The following is a 23,822-nucleotide window of genomic DNA, read 5'->3' on the forward strand; positions in this document are numbered from 1 at the left end:
AAGAAAGAAGCAACGGAGCAACGGATGTCTTCGTCCGACCTGCGGATTTTGGGAGCCAGAAGTGCAACGCTTTGATACCATCCGCCACGTTTGCGGGCGTCCGACTGCTCTTTGAATTTCAATCATCCATCCCGGACCAGGCGGATAATTTTTTTGTGGCAGTTTGGATAGAACTTGTAACGATGCATGGAACTTTCTACCGTGCAGGTCATCAGTTTGGTCTTCCACTTGGGGTCTGAACGCCGCCATAAGCGAAGATCCGCGTGGGTCCGGATTGAAGACCCCGATACCATTCCACATTCCAGGGATGAGTAGACATGGCTTGGTCCATGAGACTACATCTACCGTGATCATGCGAGTTTCCGATATAACCCAAACCTTTGTCCACCCATAAAAATCCTTGGTGTCCCTGAAAGTCTCCGCCGATCCGGAGACCGGAATGATCAGCAGCTAAACGACCGACCACCCCAAAGGGTGATGGTTCACCCTTTCTTGGGAGGAATCTCATGGGTGACCCCAGGTCGTGCAGAAGTACCCGACTATTGTCCATCGGTGAACTCTCGGAACGGGCCAGGGGGTCGCCATTCATCGTGGATAGCTGCAACGTAACTTTGGTCCCTTCTGGGGGTGTCCATCTTGGATTCGCGAGTTGGAGTCATCGTGTCCATGAAGAGTCCTCGAGAGAACTCGCCGATGACTGGCTAATGGTCCATCCACTGAAGCGGGGGTCTCCGGAGGTGCTGAAGTAACATGAGCAGCAACAACAAGAAGGCGCCAGCAGGCAAGGACGACAGGAAGAACCCCGCCAGCAAGGAGGAGAGTCCGGCCAACAAGGAGGACGCGGCCTCGGCCTCGACCGGAAGCAATGGCGCCCCAGGAAGTGGAGAACCCTCGCAGCCGGGAAGCAAACCTGGGTCCGCGGGGGCCAACGTCAGAGAAGCTGCTCAGCGATTGCTGGGACTTGCTGCTCGTGGCGAATGGGCCCCCGTTGACCAGGTGCTCAAGTCCCTGGAGAAGGCCAACCAGGGCGCGGCTGAAGATGGCACCCCGGCCTCCCTGGCGGGCCTCATGGACCCGGTTGGTACTCCAGAATTTCTTTTTCGTCTATTTAAAGTGATATGAAAGGGTCATTCTATATATATAAAAAATCAAAATATTTATTAAACTTTTCTCCAAACTGGTATACCGAATCATTTGAAACTTTAGCACGTGATTAAGGAGGCTCTAAGGAAAAACGTGCAGCTCGTGAAATTTAATTTTTGATGAAAAATTTGTTTCTTTTATCCCAGACTACAACCAAGAATACGGTGCCGGTACCGATTTTTTCGATGGTAATAACGTAAATAAATGATAGTTACATTGTTTTTGACAGAAAAGTCAGTGCCGGTTTTACTGATATGTATGCAATCGGCCTTAAAGCTTTCGTAATCATGTGTTGAAATTTCAAGTTATTCCGTGCACTCAATATGTCATGTACAATGTCATAAACATATTTACATTTTTCGAAACACTCGAGTATTGCGCAGAATGCCTACAAGGTATTCGTGAACATGCAATTCCATAATATTTCCTAATCATAACAAGCACATAAATTTGTTCTGTAGTGTAATTATAATGCCAGTATGCGACGAAATATGTACCCTGTCTTTATGTATTTGACGTGAAACTGTATCGAGTTTCCTGATATCATGAAAGTAATACACTTTTTCTTCATGTTACGGATGAGGTGTAAAAAAGCACTGTTGAACATCTATTTATCCATAACTAATACTTTCGCAAATCAAGTACTCCATACTTTCCATCGGCATAAAAGGAGGAAGAATTTCACCTGGAGACAAAAATAATAGGAGTCACCCCATTAAAATAGTTTGTAATATTCTGACAATTTAAGTATACGAAATTGGACTAACGTTACAAATGTTTAACTAACGACTTTAATTAGTATGCAATGTTTGTAAACACGTGAAGAAGTTCTGAGTGCCATTACATTGTCGGAATTTATTTAAACCAGCTTGTAAAACTAAACAGAAAATTTTTCATCACTTGGTCTATCTGGGTATGTTACGGACAGTGTAATAACATTATCATATAAAATAAAGTCCATTCTATAGAATGTTCGATTTATCACGTTACTCGTAATAAATAAATATGTCGTCCTAAAACATCGCGTATTGGAGACGCAGGAAAAATCCGAAATGGTTGTTTTTTGGAATAAGATCATCAAATTATATTCTGAAGGATATTAAATTTATTTCAGGCCACGGGGATGACGCCGTTAATGTATGCTGTTAAAGACAACAGAACCGCATTTCTAGACAGGATGATTGATCTTGGAGCTGATGTTGGAGCCCGCAATAATGTAAGTGCACTTGAAAATTTTCTATTTTGCATTTTAACGTTCTAGACGAAGTTGAAGCAGATGCAATTCAAACGAGGCAATTAATTGGCGAAGTTGTCATTCTAAATCTTGTATCGATTTTATGGGTGAACTTTGAATTAACATGACAAGAACAGCCTTGGATATTGACCAGTAAACAAGTAAACGACAGAAATTTGAAATGATCTAGATTGCTTTTTATTTCTTATCTCTTTCCATAAGATTAGCCTAAAGAGGATTAATGGTCAGGATGATCAAACGGTAAATTGAAAGTGCAAATTCCGAAAAATTAGAACGGTAACGTGCATTCTCCTAAACTATTAATTTCGCAAAATATATAATGGACATTCTGATTAAGGAGATAAAGAAATGTGAAACCTTCTTCCTGCGGAATATTCCCAGACTTGCGGGAATTTTTGGAATTCTACTTGCATGTTACCTGCACATTCGTAGAACGTACGCGCATCTTATTGACTATTTTTAGAACGTTGAAAACCCGTTGGAATATCTTTTTCAAGGTATACAGAGCTTGAGACTACAAACGATTAGTGGAATTTGAATATATATCCGGGAATGGCGGGTTGCATGTTGTCATGAATAGGATGACCCTTCGGTCGATTCTTAAGCATGCAGATTAGGTGAATTAATTCTGAGGATTCATAAACATCGGTGAACCACTCGACACTTTTAATACATTTATTTTTCATATTTCTTAAGCATTCCCAAATGGCGTTACTCTCTCGTTTCATACAAGAAACCGAAAGACTTTAAAAATTCGTCACTGCAGTTCGGCATGAAACGAAAGATCAGGAAGGAAAATTGAAAACCTCTACACTTTTATTAGACTATTGTAAATTTAACGTTGAATGCCAAGTTATTATATATTTGGTAACTGTGCAAGGACCACGCAACCAATTTGTGAGGTTATACCCGTTCGTGGTCTATAGGTTATACAAAGTAGTTCCAAGTGCTCCCGCCGAGGGCGCTGCAGTAGATATCAACCAGATATCTGCTACTCAAACTACCGGATAACTCTATCAGGCGGGTAACTCTTAACAGGAAGTGAAAAGAACCGAAGCAAAAGATATCTCTCAGATATCTTCTGAATAACTTTGTCAGGTCTGATTCGTAGGTGAAAAAATCGGGCATTGACGGATCAACAAGACATTTGGATCCCAAATCTTGGTACCTCTCCCAAGACCTGTGGATTACCAAACCCCACTGACAAAACCCGTGTCCCTTGCATTATCATTTGGTAAATTGAGTTAATGATCCACTCGTGATCCTGTTCTCGGTGGAGGCGGGATTGCGTGAAGGAGGGCCAAGGCCAAGGAGTCGAGGTGGTCGGCTAGGGCATAAGTAGGGCGGTCAGTCAGTGGGGCTAAAAAGTGGCGCGATTTCTCGAGGGCGATAAACGGGCCGAGACCAGAGGCGAGGGCGAGCGTGTATAGGGCATTAATATTAATGGCATCTAGGGGTGTGTCGAGGGCCGGGTAAGTTTCTCGCGATGCGTGCGAACGTCGACGAAATGGCTTCTCTATTCTTCGGGGGTGCCCCGACCTCTTCTGGGGTGCCCAGAAGAACTTATCGACCGAACCGCCACCGCACCCTCGACCAACCCCGATATGTATGATTTTCAAATTGCACCTTAATAAGCCGTGATTGGAACCGCGGAAACGGGCCGACTGGGTGCGGCCAAATGCAATTTACAGCCTTATTACCTTATTGCTCGATCCACGTGCTCATGTACTTTGTATACGTGGAATTCATGGCGGGCGCGCCCCGATACTTACTCTTGTAAATGAAGTAACGTAAGGTTCTTATTGCTGCAGGATAATTACAATGCCCTCCACATATCGGCCATGTATTCGAGGGAGGACGTCGTCAAACTTCTGCTCACCAAGAAGGGAGTGGATCCTTATGCCACAGGAGGGGTAGGTTTGGTACTTCGAATCGGTCTTTAATGAAGAACTTAAGGTGATGCGAAAGCGGCGTCGAAGTGGTCGTTTATGAGACTTTTCTCCGAAGTGGGTGTACCGAATCGTTTCAAGCATGACAATGTAAACATGGAGGCTACAAGGAAGGTCCTGAAATTTTAATTTCTTAAAAATTCGTTTGTAAAAGTTTTAAAAATTGTTTATAAAAAATGAAATTTTATGGGTGTCAGGAGCGTCTTTATAGCCTCCATATTCATGTTGTGAAGTTTGAAGCTATTCGGTACACCCAATTTGTGAGACCAAAAAAAAATTTCATGAACGATTCACCCTTAGATGCCACTTTAACATCGCCTTAATAAAGGATAATAGAGCCTGTAAGAGCGATTTCCTCTCCAAATATTGGAGAATAATTAATAGAGCAGTAAGCAGTAATGATGAATGAGTTAAACTCGATGTAGATAGATATGTTCAACTGGAAGAACCTTACTTTTAATTATAAATTAATGTTTTCGGGAATTTATGTAGACTTTTGTAGAATCCTTTTAAGAGGGGTGTTCGCTTAATAAATCACCAGATTCGTGCTTTCTTAAGACACCTCTTTGCGATACTGCGGGAAGTATTTAAAAGGCATCGATTAGATGCACTTCCGGACTGTTACTTATACTTACAAATGGCCGCCGGGTATCAATTGTTACAAGTTAACGACCCAAGGCTTAATTTGCGATAAAAGCAAGGCCCTGGAATGGAAAAGGAACCATGTTTTATTCATGGGGAAAGAATAAGCAGGTGGCAATTCATCTTCATTAAGTCGACCGCTGATTATTCAACATATTTGTTTCTCTTATTCTTTTCCTATTTCTGAGATATCATCTAATACTGTTAAATTAGACTAGAAATAAGTGAAAATTGATGGGCGAAAAATTCTTTCCTCTCCAATAAGTCAATGTGAATTTCCTGTTCGTAATGTTTCAATCTAAATATCCTAGAGACTGTTAATTTGTTCATCGGCCTTGATATAGACTTTATTGTTGTATTGAGGTCGGTCTATGTAATCAACGTGTCCTCCAATTTGTAGATATAAGAAAAATCGTTTAATTTAGCCCAGACAACAGACAGCAGTTCACCTGGTGGCCTCTAGACAAACGGGCACGGCGACGTCCATTCTTCGGGCACTTCTTGCAGCAGCTGGAAGGGACATACGATTAAAAGTGGACGGAGTAAGTACCTTAAAGTAACATAAAACTAGACTAACCATTAACCGTTTGAGTTCTAGGGGGTAATAAAAAAACACTGTCGAAGAATCCCGAACAGCGCAACCGCGCTTTCTCTAAATGAGTACAAGAAGACCCAAGCAGCGCGATAGCGCTTTGTTTATTTTATGTCGATGGATCCCACTGGGCGCGATAGCGTTTCTTGAATTGTAAGATGTATTATTTACATTAACCCCTTGCGTTACGACTTAAATTCCAATAGCGCGTGCCATAAACAACAAAAGTGTCGGTCATACATCGGGCCATTTCACGGTTTGGCTGAACGTAACTTCTCATATGTTTTGTTTACATTTGGCCCGATTGACATACCACGTCTCTCACACGTTTTGTTCACGTTTGGCCCGATTGATTTACCACGTCTCTCACACGATATTGTAAGTTAAGAGGTTAAAAGAAGGAGCTGTGTAATGTACTTGGGTCAGTGAATCTGAGCGCGCGACTTTGACAATCGGTGACGCACCGTCAGTTGTCCACAACGCTCGAAATGTGCTGGGTTTTCTCGACATAAAATCTGAACAGCGCGATCGCGCTGCGTGGGACTCAAACGGTTAAGGTGATGTGAAAGTGGAGTCAAAGGGGTTTCGTTTACGAAACTTTCCTCCGAACTGGGTCCAGGGAATCGTTTCAAACTTCACAATGTAAACATGGAGACTATAAAGATGGGGTCCTTCCTCCAAAATGATAATTTTTAAAAAGCTTGTAGAAATTAAAAAATTTTTTATAACAAATGATGTGTTATGGATGCCGGGACCTTCCTTATAGCCTTGGTATTCATGTTATGAAGTTTAAAGCGACTCCGTACACCCAGTTCGGAGATATGTTTCATGAACAATTGACCCTTCGGATGTCACTTTCATATGCAAAGTGAAAAACCGTGATGTCTTGCAATTTCCAAACTACCGAGCAGTAGAAGCCGCGCCTGCAAACACAGAATGCTTGTAATTTCTATTTTAACTTCGTGCTCCAAAATGGCGACAACGTGCGTGCATACGAGGCACTGCCTGTGTTGGCCCATAATAAACACGCAAAGGTCTTTATGCAATAAAAGGGACATAAGTCTTCCGGTTCCGATGCGTATGTTTTTAAAGTAGGAGCACCTAAAGCCATTACTTGGGGCACTGATATAATCCAACGTTTCTGCTATCCATTAATTTTAAGAAAACATGGCGTGCAGAAACAGAAGCATTTAAAAATAAACGGGTCGTTAGTTTCCGCAACTCTGTTTATTGTGTATTTAACAGTAGGTTGATAATAGTGGCACAGATACAAGAAGCGTACGGTTAGGGCCTCACGAGTATAATTTTCCATGCTTTGGTTATTCATTGATGTAAACCAAACAAAAATAAATAAAAGGGGAAGAAAAAATAGAGGAGCATTTCAGTTTCATAAACTACGATTTATATTGCTTCCTAATTGTAGGATAGGTAGGAAAGGACGGGAAAAAAATTATCTGGAAGACGGGATTCTCGAAATTATATTGCACGGCTCTATTTTCATGTCGCCTTAAGGGGATGTGAAAGTATATTTGAAGGGTTAATTTTTCATGAAATTTTCTCCAAATTGGGTGTACCGAATCGGTTGAAACTTTACAACGCGAATACGGAAGCTATAAAGAAAGTCCCGAAACCCATGAAATATGATTCTTTATATAAACTATTGAAAATGTCTGGAAATAATATATGTGTTAAAATTCTCATGGGTTGCAGGCCTCCCCTTAGTCTTTCTGTTCACGATTGTAAAGTTTAAAACGATGTACCCAGTCCTGAGAAAAGTTTCGTAAAACGATTTCACGTCGCCTTAAATGGTCGCTGGTTGATAGCAATCAGAAGAAGAGTTAGGAATTAAAGTTTGCAAGAGGCGAAGCATCTCCGCGACACCTCTTGGCCCAAACTCGATTCGTAACTAGGCCTCGGGGGGTCCGTCGTCGCGTGGGTGTCTCGCTCGGCATAAAACTCGGAATTGGGGGATAAAGATTCCCCGCGATTCGAGGGGCCGCGTCCCGGTTTTGGTCGGGACCGCAGCGTCGCGTGACGGCGCGGCGCCGCCTGGTACCGGGCCGGCCGTAATTCTCATCCCGCGGGCTTGCGCCGGTGTTTTTTCCTCGAGGAGAGATGATACCGGCCGGTATCGACCTCGCCGAGGAACCGTTGCACCGAGGAGGTCGCCCCGTTGATTATGCGAGATGATGATCGTGCGCCAGCATTAAGTGGGATGACGATTACTTAGGTATTAACCCGGTCTCCGATTCCCCTCTGAGGATTCGAATCGCGGATACGAATCTCAGACAGTCCCCGGATCGCTGCCCGAAGAGGTTCCCTAGACCGCGGTGATGTGTCCAGTTGATCGTACATGATCGAGGTCCGGTTCCTCAAACTCGAAAGTACCAAAGTCTCGAGCTTGGACTCGACGATCCTGAAAAGGAGGAAGAAAAAAAAGAGAGAAAAACAGTGGGCGAGAATGAGTAATCGCTGGTACCTCGCATTCGTTGCATGGAATATCGGATGCAATCCTGACTCGAGTTCCATGAGTTGAGACAGTCGGGTCCTCGCTTCCCCTAAAAGGTCTCGCTATGTCGCGATGCTGTCCAGAGCTAAAAAGCGCCACGAGAAAGGCTCGGACAAGTCGCCGGACAGGTCCCCGACAAAATCCCCCGATCGTTCCCTGGCGAGGGTGCCCGACTTCGTCCTCAGAAACCGACTCCGAGCTGGCATCGCCCCCAGGGAGTGGAGGCATGCTCTCAAAAGCTTGGCCGAAGTCGCCCTCGACCTCGAGGTGACGCCCCAAGGCCCGTCGCAGGGCCCTGCGAAATCCTCTCGTGATCCCGGTGCCCCGCTCAGAGGGTCTCGTTTCTCTGCGCAGAGGGGCAAGATTCCGCTTCTGCTGGCCGTGGAGGCTGGGAACCAGTCCATGTGTCGAGAGCTCCTAGCCCAGCAGGCCCAGGACCAACTCAAGACCACCACTCCTGCTGGGGACTCCGCGCTGCACCTCGCCGCCAGGAGAAGGGACGTCGACATGGTCAGGATCCTCGTGGACTACGGCGCTCCTGTCGACATGCAGAACGTGAGTCTGCTGATAAAGTTGGGATAATACGTAATGAATTAACTTATGAAATAACACGAAATGTATGGTGATTCGTAATGTGTCATGGAACAACACTTAAGGGGGTGTAAAAGCGGCATCTCAGGGAGCAATTGTTCATAAAACTTTACTCCGAACTGACTGTACCGAATTGTTTCAAACTTTACAACTTGAATGTAGAAGTTTTATGGAAGATCCTGACAGACAGAAAATTTCATTTTATATAAACCATTTTTAAAATATCTATAGACAAATATTTTTTTTTAATTTCAATCTCATCGGTGTCAGTACCTTTCTTATACTCTTCACATTCACGTTGTAAAGTTTGAATCGATTCGGTACACCCAGTTCAAAGAAAAGTTTCATAAACGAGAGCTCTTTGACGCCATATATTGGGTATCATGCCACCTTAATATATTCGTCAAACTCTGCATTCGTTATTTCAGGGCGAAGGCCAGACGGCCCTGCACATCGCGAGTGCAGAAGGTGACGAGACTTTGGTCAAGTACTTCTATGGGGTTCGCGCATCAGCCTCCATAACCGACCATCAAGATCGAACCCCGATGCACCTGGCTGCGGAAAATGGACACGCCTCGATAATCGAACTGCTGGCCGATAAATTCAAGGCTAGCATCTTCGAGAGGACGAAGGACGGCTCGACTCTGATGCACATTGCATCCTTGAACGGGCACTCGGAGTGCGCCACCATGCTCTTCAAGAAGGGGGTGTACTTGCACATGCCCAATAAAAGAGGGGCGAGGTCCATTCATACTGCAGCCAGGTACGGTCACGTGGGAATCATCAGTACGCTGCTGCAACGAGGTGAAAAGGTCAGTTACCAACGTAAATGTTAAAATGAAATGTTATAGAATGTTAATAAAATGTTAAAATTATTTCGAGCTGTCCCGTAAACTCGCAGGCAAATTTCTAAAGAGCCGAATTATGTCCAGTTTATTTTTCCACATCGGAATAACAAAGTGTGACATTGTGCACCAACCCGACATAAATGCTGGATAACAAGGATAAGGTTGCAACATTTCAATGTAAAGATAGGGATGCAAAGAGCCAAGTTAATTCTCTTTGACTTAATTAAACCACGAGTAGTGACAAGCAAAATTGCTTTGCACTATTTGCAAGGCACATTGATAAAAACCGATGGAAATTTATGTACGTTTTTACATACCTGATAAACGAAGATTTCCATAAAGAAAAAAGAAAGAAAACGGAAAAATTGCTCATTCGAAAATGTATAAATATACGGACATTGTATATTTACCGTATCAGTGGATTTTTACTTGAATTAAATGTAGCATTACGTTATAATTTTCTTTAACTTAACTTAGATGCCGAATGCAATATTACAGAGACAATGCAACTTTACTGCAATTTATTGTGACATACCAAAATAATCAATGATTGAGTATGTAAATTTACATGAGCATTTTTATCAGTGCAAGAAGACCAGGACCGATTTTGCTGATCACTGATCGCGACTTTAGCCTTACCGGTCCCTGTTTCGATTAATGATGAGCAAATTCGATTTTGGTCTTGCAAGAAAGATAAGACCTGACCATAATTACAAGACAAAAGATCAAGATTCGACCGTGCAAGACGTCAGGATGTAAGACCAAGACTGAGACAAACTATCATAATTTTCTCCTTCCTCTTGCGTTTGCACCTTACTAGTTTGGATCCAAACTTTTGAGTTCAATGGTACGTTTTGAATTGTTGTAAACTCTCCCTTGTGGGTTTCCTGGTCCTCGGCGTCAGGTGGACGCAGTAACCAACGACAATTACACGGCGTTGCACATCGCGGTGGAAAGTGCCAAGCCTGCAGTAGTCGAGACTCTTCTGGGTTATGGAGCCGAAGTTCACGTCCGTGGAGGGAAACTTCGTGAAACTCCTTTGCACATAGCTGCCAGGGTACCCGATGGCGACAGATGCGCGTTGATGCTGCTTAAATCAGGTGCTGGACCCAACCTGGCCACCGACGATGGACAAACTCCTGTTCACGTGGCGGCCAGCAATGGGAACCTCGCTACCTTATTGCTGCTCCTAGAGGATGGAGGAGATCCCATGTTCAAATCTAAAGTAAGAGAGCGATATTTTTAGACTTTTGAAATGTTCTAAGAAATGTTCTCTGAAATGTTCTAAACTCCACTCTTCTGTGTTAAGCGCTAATTTTGTATGTTCCCTTAAATTCGAAGTGTTCGAAACGCTGCAAAATTAGGACGAATTTCGTTTCTTTTTTTCAGAACGGAGAGACGCCGCTGCATCTTGCATGTCGAGGATGCAAAGCGGACGTGGTCCGGCAGCTGATAGAATTCGTGAAGGAGAAAAGGGGTCCCGAGGTTGCAACGGCATACGTCAATAGTGTAACGAACGAAGGAGCGAGTGCTCTGCATTATGCAGCTCAGATAGAGCCAACGGAAGTGACGACTCTAGGAGATGACCGAGCGGTTGTCAGAGCACTCCTTGAAAACGGAGCCGATGTCTCCTTGCAGACCAAGCAGGCCCAAGAATCTGCATTTCATCACTGTGCCTTAGCAGGGAACAACGAGGTCCTGTCGGAGATGATCAGCCACATGTCGGCGACGGAGGTGCAAAAGGCACTCAACAGGCAAAGTGCAGTGGGATGGACGCCATTATTAATAGCTGCTCATCGAGGCCACATGGAACTGGTGACAAATTTGCTGGCCAACCATGCCAGGGTGGACGTCTTCGACCTGGAGGGCAGATCTGCTCTGCACCTGGCGGCAGAACATGGATACTTGCAGGTACCCCCTTTGCTTCTAGGCATTGACACACATTAACTACTATTTTCAACATAGTTCTAATGTAACGTAAATATACGAACGTTACTTCGTTAATATAATAAGCATCGTATTCAGGCACTAAGATTTTGATTTGCCTGATAAGTTCGTGTCTTTATTTTTTTTTGTATCGCAAGAAATGTATTTTGTACAGAAAACTTTGACAATATTAATCAATGATATATTCTCCTTCATTGTGAATAACTTCTTCCCGACGTTTGGACAATTTTCGATCCACAGTGCGAAAAAAAAGGAAATAACACGGTCAAATGAAAAATATTTAAGCGCTCCAAGTTGAACTGCACACTACTCAGGATCCCCTTTTTGCAGATCAGATTCACTCTATTTTTAAATCCTGCAAATCGTGCGGCTTGTTTTTCAAGAGGTTGCATTTGTTATGCAAGAATTTGAATTTGGGGTCCAACACCTGTATTAAAATAACGTCCCTCGGGTCCAACGCATCAATTGTCTCCATCCTCGCAGGTCTGTGACGCTTTGCTGGCGAACAAGGCGTTCATCAACTCCAAATCCAGAGTGGGCAGAACGGCACTCCACCTGGCAGCTATGAACGGCTACACCCACCTGGTGCGGTTCCTGGTGCAGGACCACGGAGCCGCGATCGACGTCCTGACCCTGCGGAAGCAGACTCCTCTTCACCTGGCGGCGGGAGCTGGTCAGCTGGAGGTGTGCAAACTCCTGCTGGAACTGGGAGCCAGCATCGACGCGACCGACGACCAAGGCCAGAAACCCATTCACGCCGCCGCCATGAACAATTACGCGGAAGTTGCCCAGCTCTTCCTTCAAAGACATCCTAGCTTGGTGATGGCCTGCACCAAGGATGGCAACACCTGCGCCCATATCGCCGCCATGCAGGGCAGCGTCCGCGTCATCGAGGAGCTGATGAAGTTCGACCGTCAGGGCGTAATCTCTGCCAGGAACAAACTCACCGAAGCCACCCCTTTGCAGTTGGCTGCCGAAGGTGGACACGCCGAAGTGGTCAAAGCCCTGGTCAGGGCGGGGGCTTCGTGTGCGGACGAGAACAGGGCGGGTTTCACTGCCGTCCATCTCGCAGCCCAACACGGCCATGGCCAGGTCCTGGAGGTCATGAGGTCCTCCCAGTCCCTCAGGATCTCCAGCAAGAAACTCGGCGTTACCGCCCTGCACGTTGCCGCGTATTTCGGCCAAGCGGGTAGGTTAATCATCCACACTAAGAGAAAAAAGAAATCCAATAAGCCAAAGAAATGTATCTTCGAATAGCACCGAAGAAGTATCTGGGTAATTCGAAGAATAATTGTTCCACTGAAGTAAACTCAAATGAATTGTCATCATTCCGAAGGAAGGTTGCATCTTATTTATTAGAATTAATTAGAGGCTAATAATTGTTCTACGAATTAAGAAAATGTTTCTTTGGATACCTGGAAAAGTATGCAGAGTTGAGGTTCCACGAAACGGGGATGCTAAAAATTACTCCACTTGTCAGGAAATTTCCCCAATACGTACAAGTCGCGTTATAGCCACGTGGTGCGCGACCTTCGCGGCAACACCGATATCTTAGTTGTTAAAGCGGGCTCTCGTTTTCCTGATTTCTATACGTAACGACCAGGAAGGGTGGTTGGTTCCGTAAAGATCTTAGATGATAGATTTGCCCCGGCCATGAACGGCACCGCGTGTCAAGATATTGACCAGCGACCCTAACGTTTCGCGTTTCCTTCGTGCAAGACCTTGCGACTCAAGACCCACGGACGAGGTCCCCATATCAGGATTTGCATCGAATTTTTTTTTTATGATTTCGCAAGAAACTAAACGTTTCAACCATCCCCCTCAAATGCCGGATGTTCCTACTCCAAGATCTGCAAGACCTGCAAGACCTGCAAGACCTTGCGACTCAAAACCCACGGACGAGGTCCCCATATAAGGATTTGCATCGAATTTTTTTTTGTGATTGCGCGAGAAATTAAACGGTTTATCCATCCCCCTCGAATGCCGGATGTTCCTACTCTAAAAATCTGTGTTCACATGTTTCGCAACCAAGGTTCGGCAACGACTCGTATTCTGGGACCCGATTCTCGAAGTTCATCCGATTAACATTTGCATGCGAAATTAACAGTTTCGCAAACGACTTTTGAATCTAGACTTCGCAACAATGCGAAATTTGTCCACGCAAATCTATTCGCATGCGAAAATATCGGTGTGAATTTGATATTAGAAGCCCAGTATGCATATAAAGGGTCTACACCGTTAAAAAATAACATTATAACTCCATAACATTTTTTATGAAAGCTTCATTCGTGGTGGACTACTTTTTCATAACATATTCTCAGGAACAACGAATTTTATGAATTTAGTACGTAAAGGTAATCAATTTCCTACAACTTTACAAGATAACGTGACGTTATGAAATTATATAAGTTTATCTAGAAATTTATAAGGAATATGTGCTAAATTCATTTCATAAATTCAGACATTAGATTTTATTATAACGTTATGTGTATTCATGTTAGGATTTTTTTTTCAACGGAGTAATGTTACTATACGATAAACTATTTTTATCAATTTAGTCCTAAGTGTAAATAAAAATTTTAATATGTATATTGCCAACTGATTTCAGATACGGTGAGAGAGTTATTGACTCATGTTCCTGGAACCGTAAAGTCGGATCCACCCACTGGAGGATCGCTCGTTGGAGAACTAGGAAGTGAATCTGGAATGACACCTTTACATCTTGCGGCTTATTCCGGAAATGAGAACGTAGTGCGATTGCTGCTCAACTCTGCGGGGGTGCAAGTGAGTTTCGAAAAGTCCCTAACAGAGTGAGATATTTCTCTTCGTCGTCCGTTACGCTGCCATCCTTGCATCGTCCTTAAGACATATAATCTGTTTTATCAAATTTTACAGTGCAGTACCCACGTCTTGTTTTACACAGTTTTTTTTATAAATGCCAAATTTGGCACAATCATACCCTAAAAAAAGATCAAAAATATGTAAACCGTGTAATTACACCCCTCCCTCAATTTAGACGGTAAATTATAACACAATTTTCGCGCAGTTATTTATTTTAATTATTTTTCTGCCGAGCTATTTGAAAGGAAAGAAGTATTTCTAATGCTTATAAGTATTAGCTCTTATTCCCGATATTATTTTCTTTTGTGCTGACAGACTTTATTTACGCGATTTTTATTCGCTTAAGACGAATCCACGCGGATTGGATCCTCCGCGTAAATTGAGGAACGGGTGTAATAAAGTGAATGAGTGAACTAAAAATTCATGAATTAATGTTCAATACAGGTCGAAGCAGCAACTACGGAAAATGGTTTCAACCCTTTACATCTGGCCTGCTTCGGGGGTCACATCACGGTCGTGGGTTTGTTGCTGAGCAGAAGTGCCGAATTGCTGCACAGTGCCGACCGGTACGGAAAAACCGGACTGCACATAGCTGCAACACATGGTCACTATCAAATGGTCGAAGTACTCCTGGGCCAAGGGGCGGAGATCAATGCTACCGATAAAAATGGCTGGACTCCACTCCATTGTGCCGCGAGAGCGGGACACCTCGACGTAGTGAGACTCCTCGTGGAAAGTGGAGCTTCGCCAAAAAGTGAGACCAATCTTGGTAGTGCCCCAATTTGGTTCGCAGCATCCGAGGGCCACAACGACGTTCTAAAGTACCTCATGGAAAAGGAGCACGACACCTATGCCCTGATGGAGGACAGAAGGGTGAGCTACCTTGTGTTTCAAAACCTGCCCCGGGTACTTGAAATAAATTTCATGCAAAAGTACATTGAAGATAAATCAGTAGAACGGTGCTCGATTAACGTTCCATAATCTTACATTCTAAACTTTAAATTCAAGGAACTCTTCCCCTAAGGAAAGTTCCCCAGCTCCAAGTCGTTTGAGGAGCTGTGCCGGCTCGCGAGCCTCGGGTCGTCGATATACAAACTAATAAATATCCCCGTAACGTTCCGGGGTCACGCGAGCCTGCATTACGAGGCTTGTCGCAACCCTTTACACGAAAGCAATCCTATCTACCGTAACCGATACCTGTCAAGGTGCCTTTGCTTCCAGTTCGTCTACAACATGATGGTCTGCAGCAAGAACAACAACAACAAGCCCATCGAGGAGTTCGTGCTGGTATCCCCAGCCCCAGTGGACACGGCGGCGAAGCTGTCCAACATCTACGTGAAACTATCGGAGAAGGAGAAGGAGAGAGCAAAAGACCTGATAGCAGCTGGCAAGCAGTGCGAGGCCATGGCGACGGAATTGTTGGCATTGGCAGCCGGAGCGGACTCGGCAGGGCGAATTTTGACGTCCATGGACAGGCGAAACGTGGAGTTCCTGGACGTGCTGATAGAGAACGAGCAAAAGGAGGTGATAGCGCACACGGTGGTCCAACGATATCTCCAGGAACTCTGGCAAGGAAGTCTGAACTGGAACGCCTTCCGCACCATTCTGCTGTTTGTGGCCTTTTTGGTGTGTCCACCAGTATGGGTGGTCTTCGCCCTGCCTTTGGGACACAAGTACAACAACGTGCCTATCATTAAGTTCATGTCGTACCTGACCTCGCACATATACCTGATGGTGTTCCTGCTGCTGGTGGGCATCACGCCGATCTACCCTGTGGTCAGAGCCAGCTTGGTGCCCTACTGGTACGAGTGGTGTTTGCTGGTGATGCTGTCCGGTCTGCTGCTCTTCGAGCTGACCAATCCCAGTGATAAGAGCGGTTTGGGCTGGATAAAGCTCGCCGTTCTCCTTTTTGGCGTCTTTGGCGTCGCCTTCCATCTTCTGGGATTCGTCGTCGTCCACAGGCAACAATGGCCCACCTTGCTGTACCTGAGGAACCAATTGTTCGCCCTGAGCTTTCTGCTTGCCTGCGTGCAGATCCTCGACTTCCTCTCCTTCCATCATCTCTTTGGACCTTGGGCCATCATCATCGGCAACCTCATGAAGGACCTTGCGCGGTTCCTCGCCGTCCTCGCCATCTTCGTTTTTGGCTTTTCCATGCATTTCGTCGCGCTCAACCAGGCATTCAAAAACCAAACTCTCCAGGAGGCCAGGATTGAGGATAGGAAGAGGAAAAAAGCCTTCTCCGACGGTGAGTCATGAACATTTTTGGATCCACGTGGTTCGGTTTAAGCTTCTCGATAGGTTCCCTGCGTCGCTCTAGAGCCGATCTGGCCCAATGAACTCGGGAAGTCGCATCTACACGTGCACTTACTACACTGTTAAAAATGTTTCGGACAATTTCGAATACAAATGTGCACCAAACCGGGAAACAGCGGCACTCGGAATGAACGCGACCAACACGTATTACTAAGCACCATGAGAGAATTCCTACAAAAGTAGTGAAAGTTTAAACGGAACGGAAAGATGAGATAAGAAATCGATACAAATGTTATATTAACATATAGTGCAATTTTTTCTCAAAATACCGAAACTTGTGTAAGTGGACGTGATTGGAAATCAGTATACAAAAGTATCCGTGTTTTCGTTTGTCTTTTGACAATCGCACACTCACGATTCATCCCCTTCGTTTACAATTGCTTATTGATTTTTATTTATGTGTTCAAAAATTGGTATGCAAAAAATTTCGAAGTTTAGTATATTGTTGTACCCTTTGAAATTCGTGTACTGTTATAGTGAAATCCAGAGCACAATTGTGTTCGAAATTTCGAAATGTATTTTGAAGACACTTCAACTATATGTATATTGTATTTCGAAGAGATGTTTTTAACAGTGTAATTAACTATGGAGCTATGGCGGGGAAAACGTTTGCGGGACCCTGCGGCATCCTTTTTTGCAAAATCGCGAATCGTAGATGTAGACTTTATCCCGCGGAGAATGCACGGATGGGATGCAAATGCCCTTGGAATATTCTTCCTAGTCTATGGATGATCATCAGGAAGATACTTCTCTTCATCCTGTTTTATGATAATAAAAATATTCGAAGATATCCGAAATATTTGTTGAAAATCTCAATGACACATTTACTTTCAACAATTTATAAACATATATAGAAATTATATTCTTTTAATTTATGAACATGTAATAAAAATACATTTTTTACTTCACGACTATTATCGGACACTTCATTTGGTATCAAAAAAACACGAGAAATTTTTCTAATATTTTCGTTCCGCTATTTCATTATGGGAGCAAACGTGTGATTTTGATTTTAAGTATTTTCAAAACGTTTATGATGCATTAGGCGGATAATATTTAAAAAATACTTGTATCAAAATGAAACGAAATGTTTTGTATATCTGGTGGAAAAATATTATGAAAACACGTGGAGCTAATATTATATAAATATTATAGGGATAATATTCTAAAGTACAAATGTCTGGTAAATATTTACAAAATGTACGGTATTCGTTAAATATATAGAAAATATAGGAAAAATATTTTGTGCTACTAGGGTTATATCCTAGAAATTCCGGGATTTAATCAATGCGTTTAACACCGTAATTGTAATTTAGGAATTTCCAGGTAAAAAGTTGCAATACGGCCAAACCCGCCTAACAAAGCCCGATTTGAAGTACTTTTACGAGTTTGCAGTTCAGTGATCTTAGATCGTAGATCCAAGATTAAAATTGCAGAATAATCCGATTAGATGGTAAATTGCAGAATATTCCCAGGAAGCGTTCCATCCTCGCAGAATCTGCCCTGCACTAGAGCGCCACTAGTCCCTTGATCGACCGTTTCCGTTGTCGCGGACATAGCCGCTTTCGTTGTCTCCTAGTGATCTCGATGTCCTCACGTCCACGAATGATCGATCGAGTCTACCGTAGGCTAATTGCCGGATCTCGAGAAGATAGCCGCGATTTAGTTCCCAGATCCGGCCGACCTAGGTCGACCCTAAAGTGCCGCGAGTACGCGTTCGAAACGAACGTCGAAAAACGGCCATAAGCTTCTATACGGGACTTGTATGGTGCTGGGACCATCCCCGAAAGGGACACGCGTGTAACGCCATTAATTGCGACAGATTTGTTGGCCAATGTTACGGAGTGGATGATGGAGACGCCACCGCCGGCGGCGCCTCCTCGTCGCTACGGGCGCTACAAGAAAAAGAATGAGTGTTGTGACGATAACACCCGAGATTGTAAGTCTTTTGACGGCCTGGCACGTCGGAAAATCCTGAATGCGGAATTCCCTCCTACTCGGTGTCGTCCCGTCTGCGTCTGCAATGCATTTTGCCCGGTGTATGTCTGTGTCCGTGCGTGCGCGTGCGCACTGCCTGTTGAGCTGGGACTGCTGCCTGAAACCAAGAGACTGATATATTACGAATTTACTTGAGTATATAACATATATACCTACATATCTGTGCGTTGTATAACTTATACTGCGTGTAATACGCCCATGTCTTGTCATTCGGAACACTTATCGATATTCCCCTAGCGCAGTTTTTATGAACCTGTGAGAAAATTAGAGGGACAATCCAAAATGGCGGACGCTGTTAAAAATGTTTCTATGTTTCAAATGCAATTTCACGTACTAAAAGCGGATAAACAGCGCGAAAAAGGCTGCGAAGGTATTCAAAATTCTGGGCAAAATGAGGTAGTACGATATTAAACCGACGGAAATACTGATAGATATATACCAGAACGCGATTTTTCCAGAGTACGCGCTATTATGTATGGGAATGCGATTGAAAAGTAGTATGGAAAAGTTGTCGAAATTTGGCATAGGTTCTGCTCAAACTGTGTACCGAAATCTTGAACACGACGGAACTTCGAATTAGTCCTGTATATGGGATTTTTAAGTGTATCTTGCAGGAACTTCGACTATGTGTATACTATATTTCGAACAGATATTTTTAACAGTGTACGACAGGGGCATTTCGAAAACTCTTTACATAATTCTTCCAAAACTTGTATAGGCCTCTGGAGGGACTAAATGTTTTTAAAATTCTGAAAGGGTCGCTGGTATTTGGATTATTCCGTGTATTCGGATCTTCGTTCCGCGTTCATCTTCCGTCCCACACTTATGACATTTCTGGGTCTCAACAGACCATTTTCGGTATCTAGAAAATAGTCTAAATAATCTGAAGAGTCAATATCATTTAGATGATTCCTTTAATCGCAAGTACCCCATTTTGCATCAGCACGTTGCACCATGGATCTAACAAGAAAGGGATGTTAAATATAAGTTCGTTTCAAATCTCACATTACATTCCATTCCATTGACATGTAATACTAAGTACCCATCCTTGCTTTCTGTTTCGGAATAAAAACGAGATAGCAGACCTGCATTTAAGATCAAAATAAGAGTCCTAGAGATGTCTATATCTCCCTTAAATTATCGCTTCACTCATCGTCAATACCCAACAATGAGCGTAAACTGAGAAAAAAATAGTGTTGATTTACTACTACGAGCTATAGGACATGAGTCACTCCCTAAAGGGACATGATATACGATAATCCAGAAAGAAAGAATAAATTGGCAAATTATTTTAAAAGTAATTCCTTCTTCCTGTGCTAGTATATCATACCTCTTTAGACTCCATCGCGTATTTCTCAGCCGTAGTGGAAACACCAGACACTATTTCCCTCAGGCCTGCCAACTCAGTACTACAAATCACTGACTCCATCGTGCTCGAAAATCAGGATTTATCAGGTTCAAACCCAGTAAATCCGAAGTTAAGTATCGATCGAGACGCTCAGGATCGAATAAGCGTAATTATTCATCCCATTGAGACATGCGATTTACTAAATCCGGACGCGATAAATCCCGGATTGAAGAGTACAATGGAGATATAGTCATCGTTCCATCCGTTTTTTTCTTAGATCCATGCGTAGCCCCTGCCCCAAAATAATTCGAGGCTTCGGTGACATATCCGCGAGAATGGAGCCGCCATGTTTGAAAAATCAACACACGAGACATTGTGTACTGCATGAACCAAGCCCTAATTTTGTCCGAACGTTAGCGCCAAGTCCTCAGGGGAGAGAGCAAACGGCACGAAAGAAGAGGAAACGCTGACCACGTCACGGTCGAGGACGTATGCATGCTGCACTTTGACATCTTTGACAGTCACGAGCATTGGTCTGCATTGGTCTGCATTGGTCTTGAAGTCTGCAGCGAGGAGGCCGCAGGAGCCCGAATGAGTGGACCAAGGAGAAGCCGACGAGCGAGGCCAAGTCGAGGACGGAGTAGGGACTACCGGGGCTCTATCGGCAAGGCTGAATCGACGACTGCCAGGGACGTGATCCCAGGAACAAATAAGAATGTCCCTGCCCGCAATAGCGAATGAATCTTGAGTGTTTGCACGGAATACCACGAGGCTGGGCCACCCACGCTCGTTTTTCTCGCTCTTTCGCCGGTCGGTGCGCCATCCGGCCAGGACGTGGCCTAGGAACGGAATCGAGGCGTCGATTAGACGAATGCAGAGAATACAGAGCCGGGGAATCACCTGGCTCCGCTCACGTTATGGCATGCCAGCCTGTAGAGATGTTCGCGGCCACCCCGATGAGAATGCAGCCGCAGCATGGCCACCCTCTATCTCTCTGTCCGTAGCATGAGCATGTGTACGTTACCGCAGCAAGTAGTGTGCGATCAAAGTTTAGCGAGCTTGAATGAAATGAATATGCCTTGACTCGAATTCCAGTAAAGATGAACCCGGTACTCGCCTTCGAGTACTTGTTCTTCGCTGTCTTCGGCCAAACCACCCACAGCGAGCTCAAGGTCGAGACCATGCAGCCGGAGTGGACCTCGGTCCTCTTCAAGCTGGCCTTCGGTGTTTACATGTTGGTCTCGGTAGTCGTGTTAATTAATCTCCTCATCGCCATGATGAGCGACACCTACCAGAGGATTCAGGCACAGTCCGATATTGAGTGGAAGTACGGACTGAGCAAGCTTATTAGAAACATGCACAGGTAAGGATCGTCCGATGCATCCCGTGCAGCACTTATCGCCGTTATCGCGGTTTGAGGTTAGATACGCGACGAATCAGTGGAAAAGGAATTCGTTTCGCTTGGTTAAACATCTTCGGTATTTTCGATTTCGTACAATTTTTATGATCTTCGTAAGCCCACCAGCTAGTTACCTGGAGGGCAACACGAGAATTTAAAACATACCGAGTAAAAACATCACTCTCTATATAATAAAAGAAAAGGGAGTTCTAATAAATAAGAGATTTTCACTTGCTAATATCCATACGACACAAGTTGTTGGATTGATTGAAGAAATTAATGTAGATTTGAGGTTAGATTCCATTTTTTTGTGCTCGTATTTTGTTGAGGTGTAAACTCCTGAGCACCCTATGTTACAGTTACGTAACACAGAAATAACATCATGTATAAAGTTATTAAAAAAATACATTGATATCATATAATATTAACACTGCATGGTACCGACGTGTACGTTACATTATTAGCTATTTAACGGTGTTATGTAACTGTGGAAGACGTGGTAATGCAAATTTTACATATATATAACTCATCATTCGACCTTACGAGTTCCTTGACATGTACGCTACACTACATGTTACAAAGCTTATGTAACGGTTGTATAGTTGTTACGTAACCGTGTTAGGTGAAAGATAATCAAAATAGGATTTAGAAGTTAAAATCTCCTTTGTGCTGCACGGGACGCGACCTCGTCCCTCAGTCCGTCCTTAGCTGATCCGTTTTCGGCAAGCCTTTTCTGACTGGGCGACGGAAAGAGTGACAAGGTGGCGGCACTTCCTGTTGCAGAACGACGACGGCACCTTCGCCGCTGAATCTGCTGACAACCTGGATAGTTTACCTAATCAAGATGTGCAAGCACCGCGCAGCGAAGAGAAAAAGACCATCCCTGGTCCGGATGATGGGCCTGCAACACACGGGGCGTCTTTCCCCCAGGTCCAAGATGGGCGCCAAGTGGCTGGCCAAGGTCAAGAAGGGCCAGGTCCGCCCGAAGAACAGCGTGGCCCTGTCGGTGGTGCATCTCAGTCCCCTGGGGAGTCAGTTGTCCTTCAACAGCGTGACCAGGATCGAGAACGTCGTCGATTGGGACTCCATAAGGAAGAAGTACCTCGCGCTGACCGGCAACGAGCCCGAAAAGGACGTGGACAAGGATGACAAGGATGACGACAAAGACGACGAGGAGGAGAACGGGCAGACCGCCCCCAACACCTCCACGGTGCCAACAGCCTCAACGCCACCGATATGATCCCAAGGACCCTGGAATGTCCTTGCAAACCCCTTCCCTGACGCACGCGAATGCATGGTTCGCCGATTTGGTCGGATATAGACTGCTAGTATGTAGGAGAGTCCTTTGATATGCGTGCCTCTGTTATCGTCCTAGCCCAGGATACGTCCACGAAGTCCTGGAAAAAAGTCCCGCACGTCCCTGGAAAAAACGTCGACCAGGTGGATGAGTACTGGACAATGGTGCACCTGTCTTGATCCGTCCATGGTGCCGCTTGTTGCCTCGGTTCTGCTCGTACAATCCCATGACCCATGGACCGATACCCGAATCCGCATTAACGCACGGTGCATGGCCTCCGGATCCATCAACCACTGACTGTTAATGTAGGAAATTCGTACATGTAACGGCGGAGGAACTCGGATGAGCAAGTGTTCACGAAGAGTCGAGAGTTGATGTTCTCTGAGAAATACACAAGCTGGAGGTAGGACGTCCAGAAGAAGGATGGTCCGACACATGATTGTTGTTACTTACGTCCAACGTTGAACTTCGTCTCCCAAGGCGCGATGCATGGCCCATCGGTTTGATGCATCATAGATAGTTTAGGGAAAGAGTGGAGAATCTAACGTCGTGACGCGGGTCTTGCATTGCCTAGATAAAGACAAAATGAAGCATCTGAAGGAGGAGAACGGTCATATAATTCGATAGTATAGCTTACAACCACAAAATCGGCCACATAGTCCCGGATCCATGGACCCAGTTAAATGTCCCTGCAAACCCAAGTCCCATCGCATGATGCATGACCTGACTCGGTCAATCATAGACAACTAAGTTAGAAAATGCATACTCAAATGCGATAGATTGCTCCGAACGAGTTCCAAGAGTCGGATACAGGTCTTAAACAAGACCGGTTCAAGATAGGCAAAAGACACACAAAGGAAGAGGTCAGTTCCGACATCCTAGACAACCTCACGATGCGACTTAGAACTTTAGTCCCGCCCACAAAGTCCTGCAACCCTATGGGTTCATGGATGCAATGTCTTCGCGAACCCCAACCCCATCGCACGATGCATGGCCCGTCTCAGTCAAACCATAGATACTTAGTATAGAGTTAAAAAGTTCCATGAAATAGACCTCACGACTGGCCAAGGGGGCTTCCGTAAGGCCCACAAGCCTGAAACCTTCACCTGCAGATTTTCCGCAAGTTTAATAAGCAAACCAATGACGT

General features: G+C 44.5%; 1 protein-coding gene across 1 annotated transcript; it reads left to right on the forward strand.

The window, feature by feature from the left end:
• Nucleotides 1-750: 750 nt before the first annotated feature.
• On the forward strand, nt 751-22,618 carry LOC105694413 (serine/threonine-protein phosphatase 6 regulatory ankyrin repeat subunit C). The gene is made up of 15 exons (XM_012415053.1): nt 751-1,077; nt 2,258-2,359; nt 4,210-4,311; nt 5,415-5,531; nt 8,445-8,645; nt 9,110-9,493; nt 10,434-10,754; nt 10,919-11,440; nt 11,960-12,665; nt 14,085-14,260; nt 14,762-15,190; nt 15,539-16,565; nt 18,456-18,572; nt 21,075-21,342; nt 22,162-22,618. The coding sequence occupies exons 1-15, from the start codon at nt 751-753 to the stop codon at nt 22,616-22,618; spliced, it is 5,256 nt and encodes a 1,751-aa protein (XP_012270476.1).
• The last annotated feature ends 1,204 nt before the right edge of the window (nt 22,619-23,822 follow it).

Source organism: Orussus abietinus, unplaced genomic scaffold, assembly GCF_000612105.2.
Source record: "Orussus abietinus isolate OABI.00-Male unplaced genomic scaffold, Oabi_2.0 scaffold55, whole genome shotgun sequence".
Taxonomy (NCBI): Eukaryota; Metazoa; Arthropoda; class Insecta; order Hymenoptera; family Orussidae; genus Orussus; species Orussus abietinus.

What these genes read in the sequence shown, in the direction of transcription:
- LOC105694413 (XM_012415053.1), top strand. Translation starts at nt 751, where the DNA reads ATGAGCAGCAACAACAAGAAGGCGCCAGCAGGCAAGGACGACAGGAAG. An exon ending in CAGAACATGGATACTTGCAG is followed by an intron (nt 11,441 to 11,959) that starts GTACCCCCTTTG and finishes CCATCCTCGCAG; the next exon opens with GTCTGTGACGCTTTGCTGGC. An exon ending in TCAACTCTGCGGGGGTGCAA is followed by an intron (nt 14,261 to 14,761) that starts GTGAGTTTCGAA and finishes TGTTCAATACAG; the next exon opens with GTCGAAGCAGCAACTACGGA.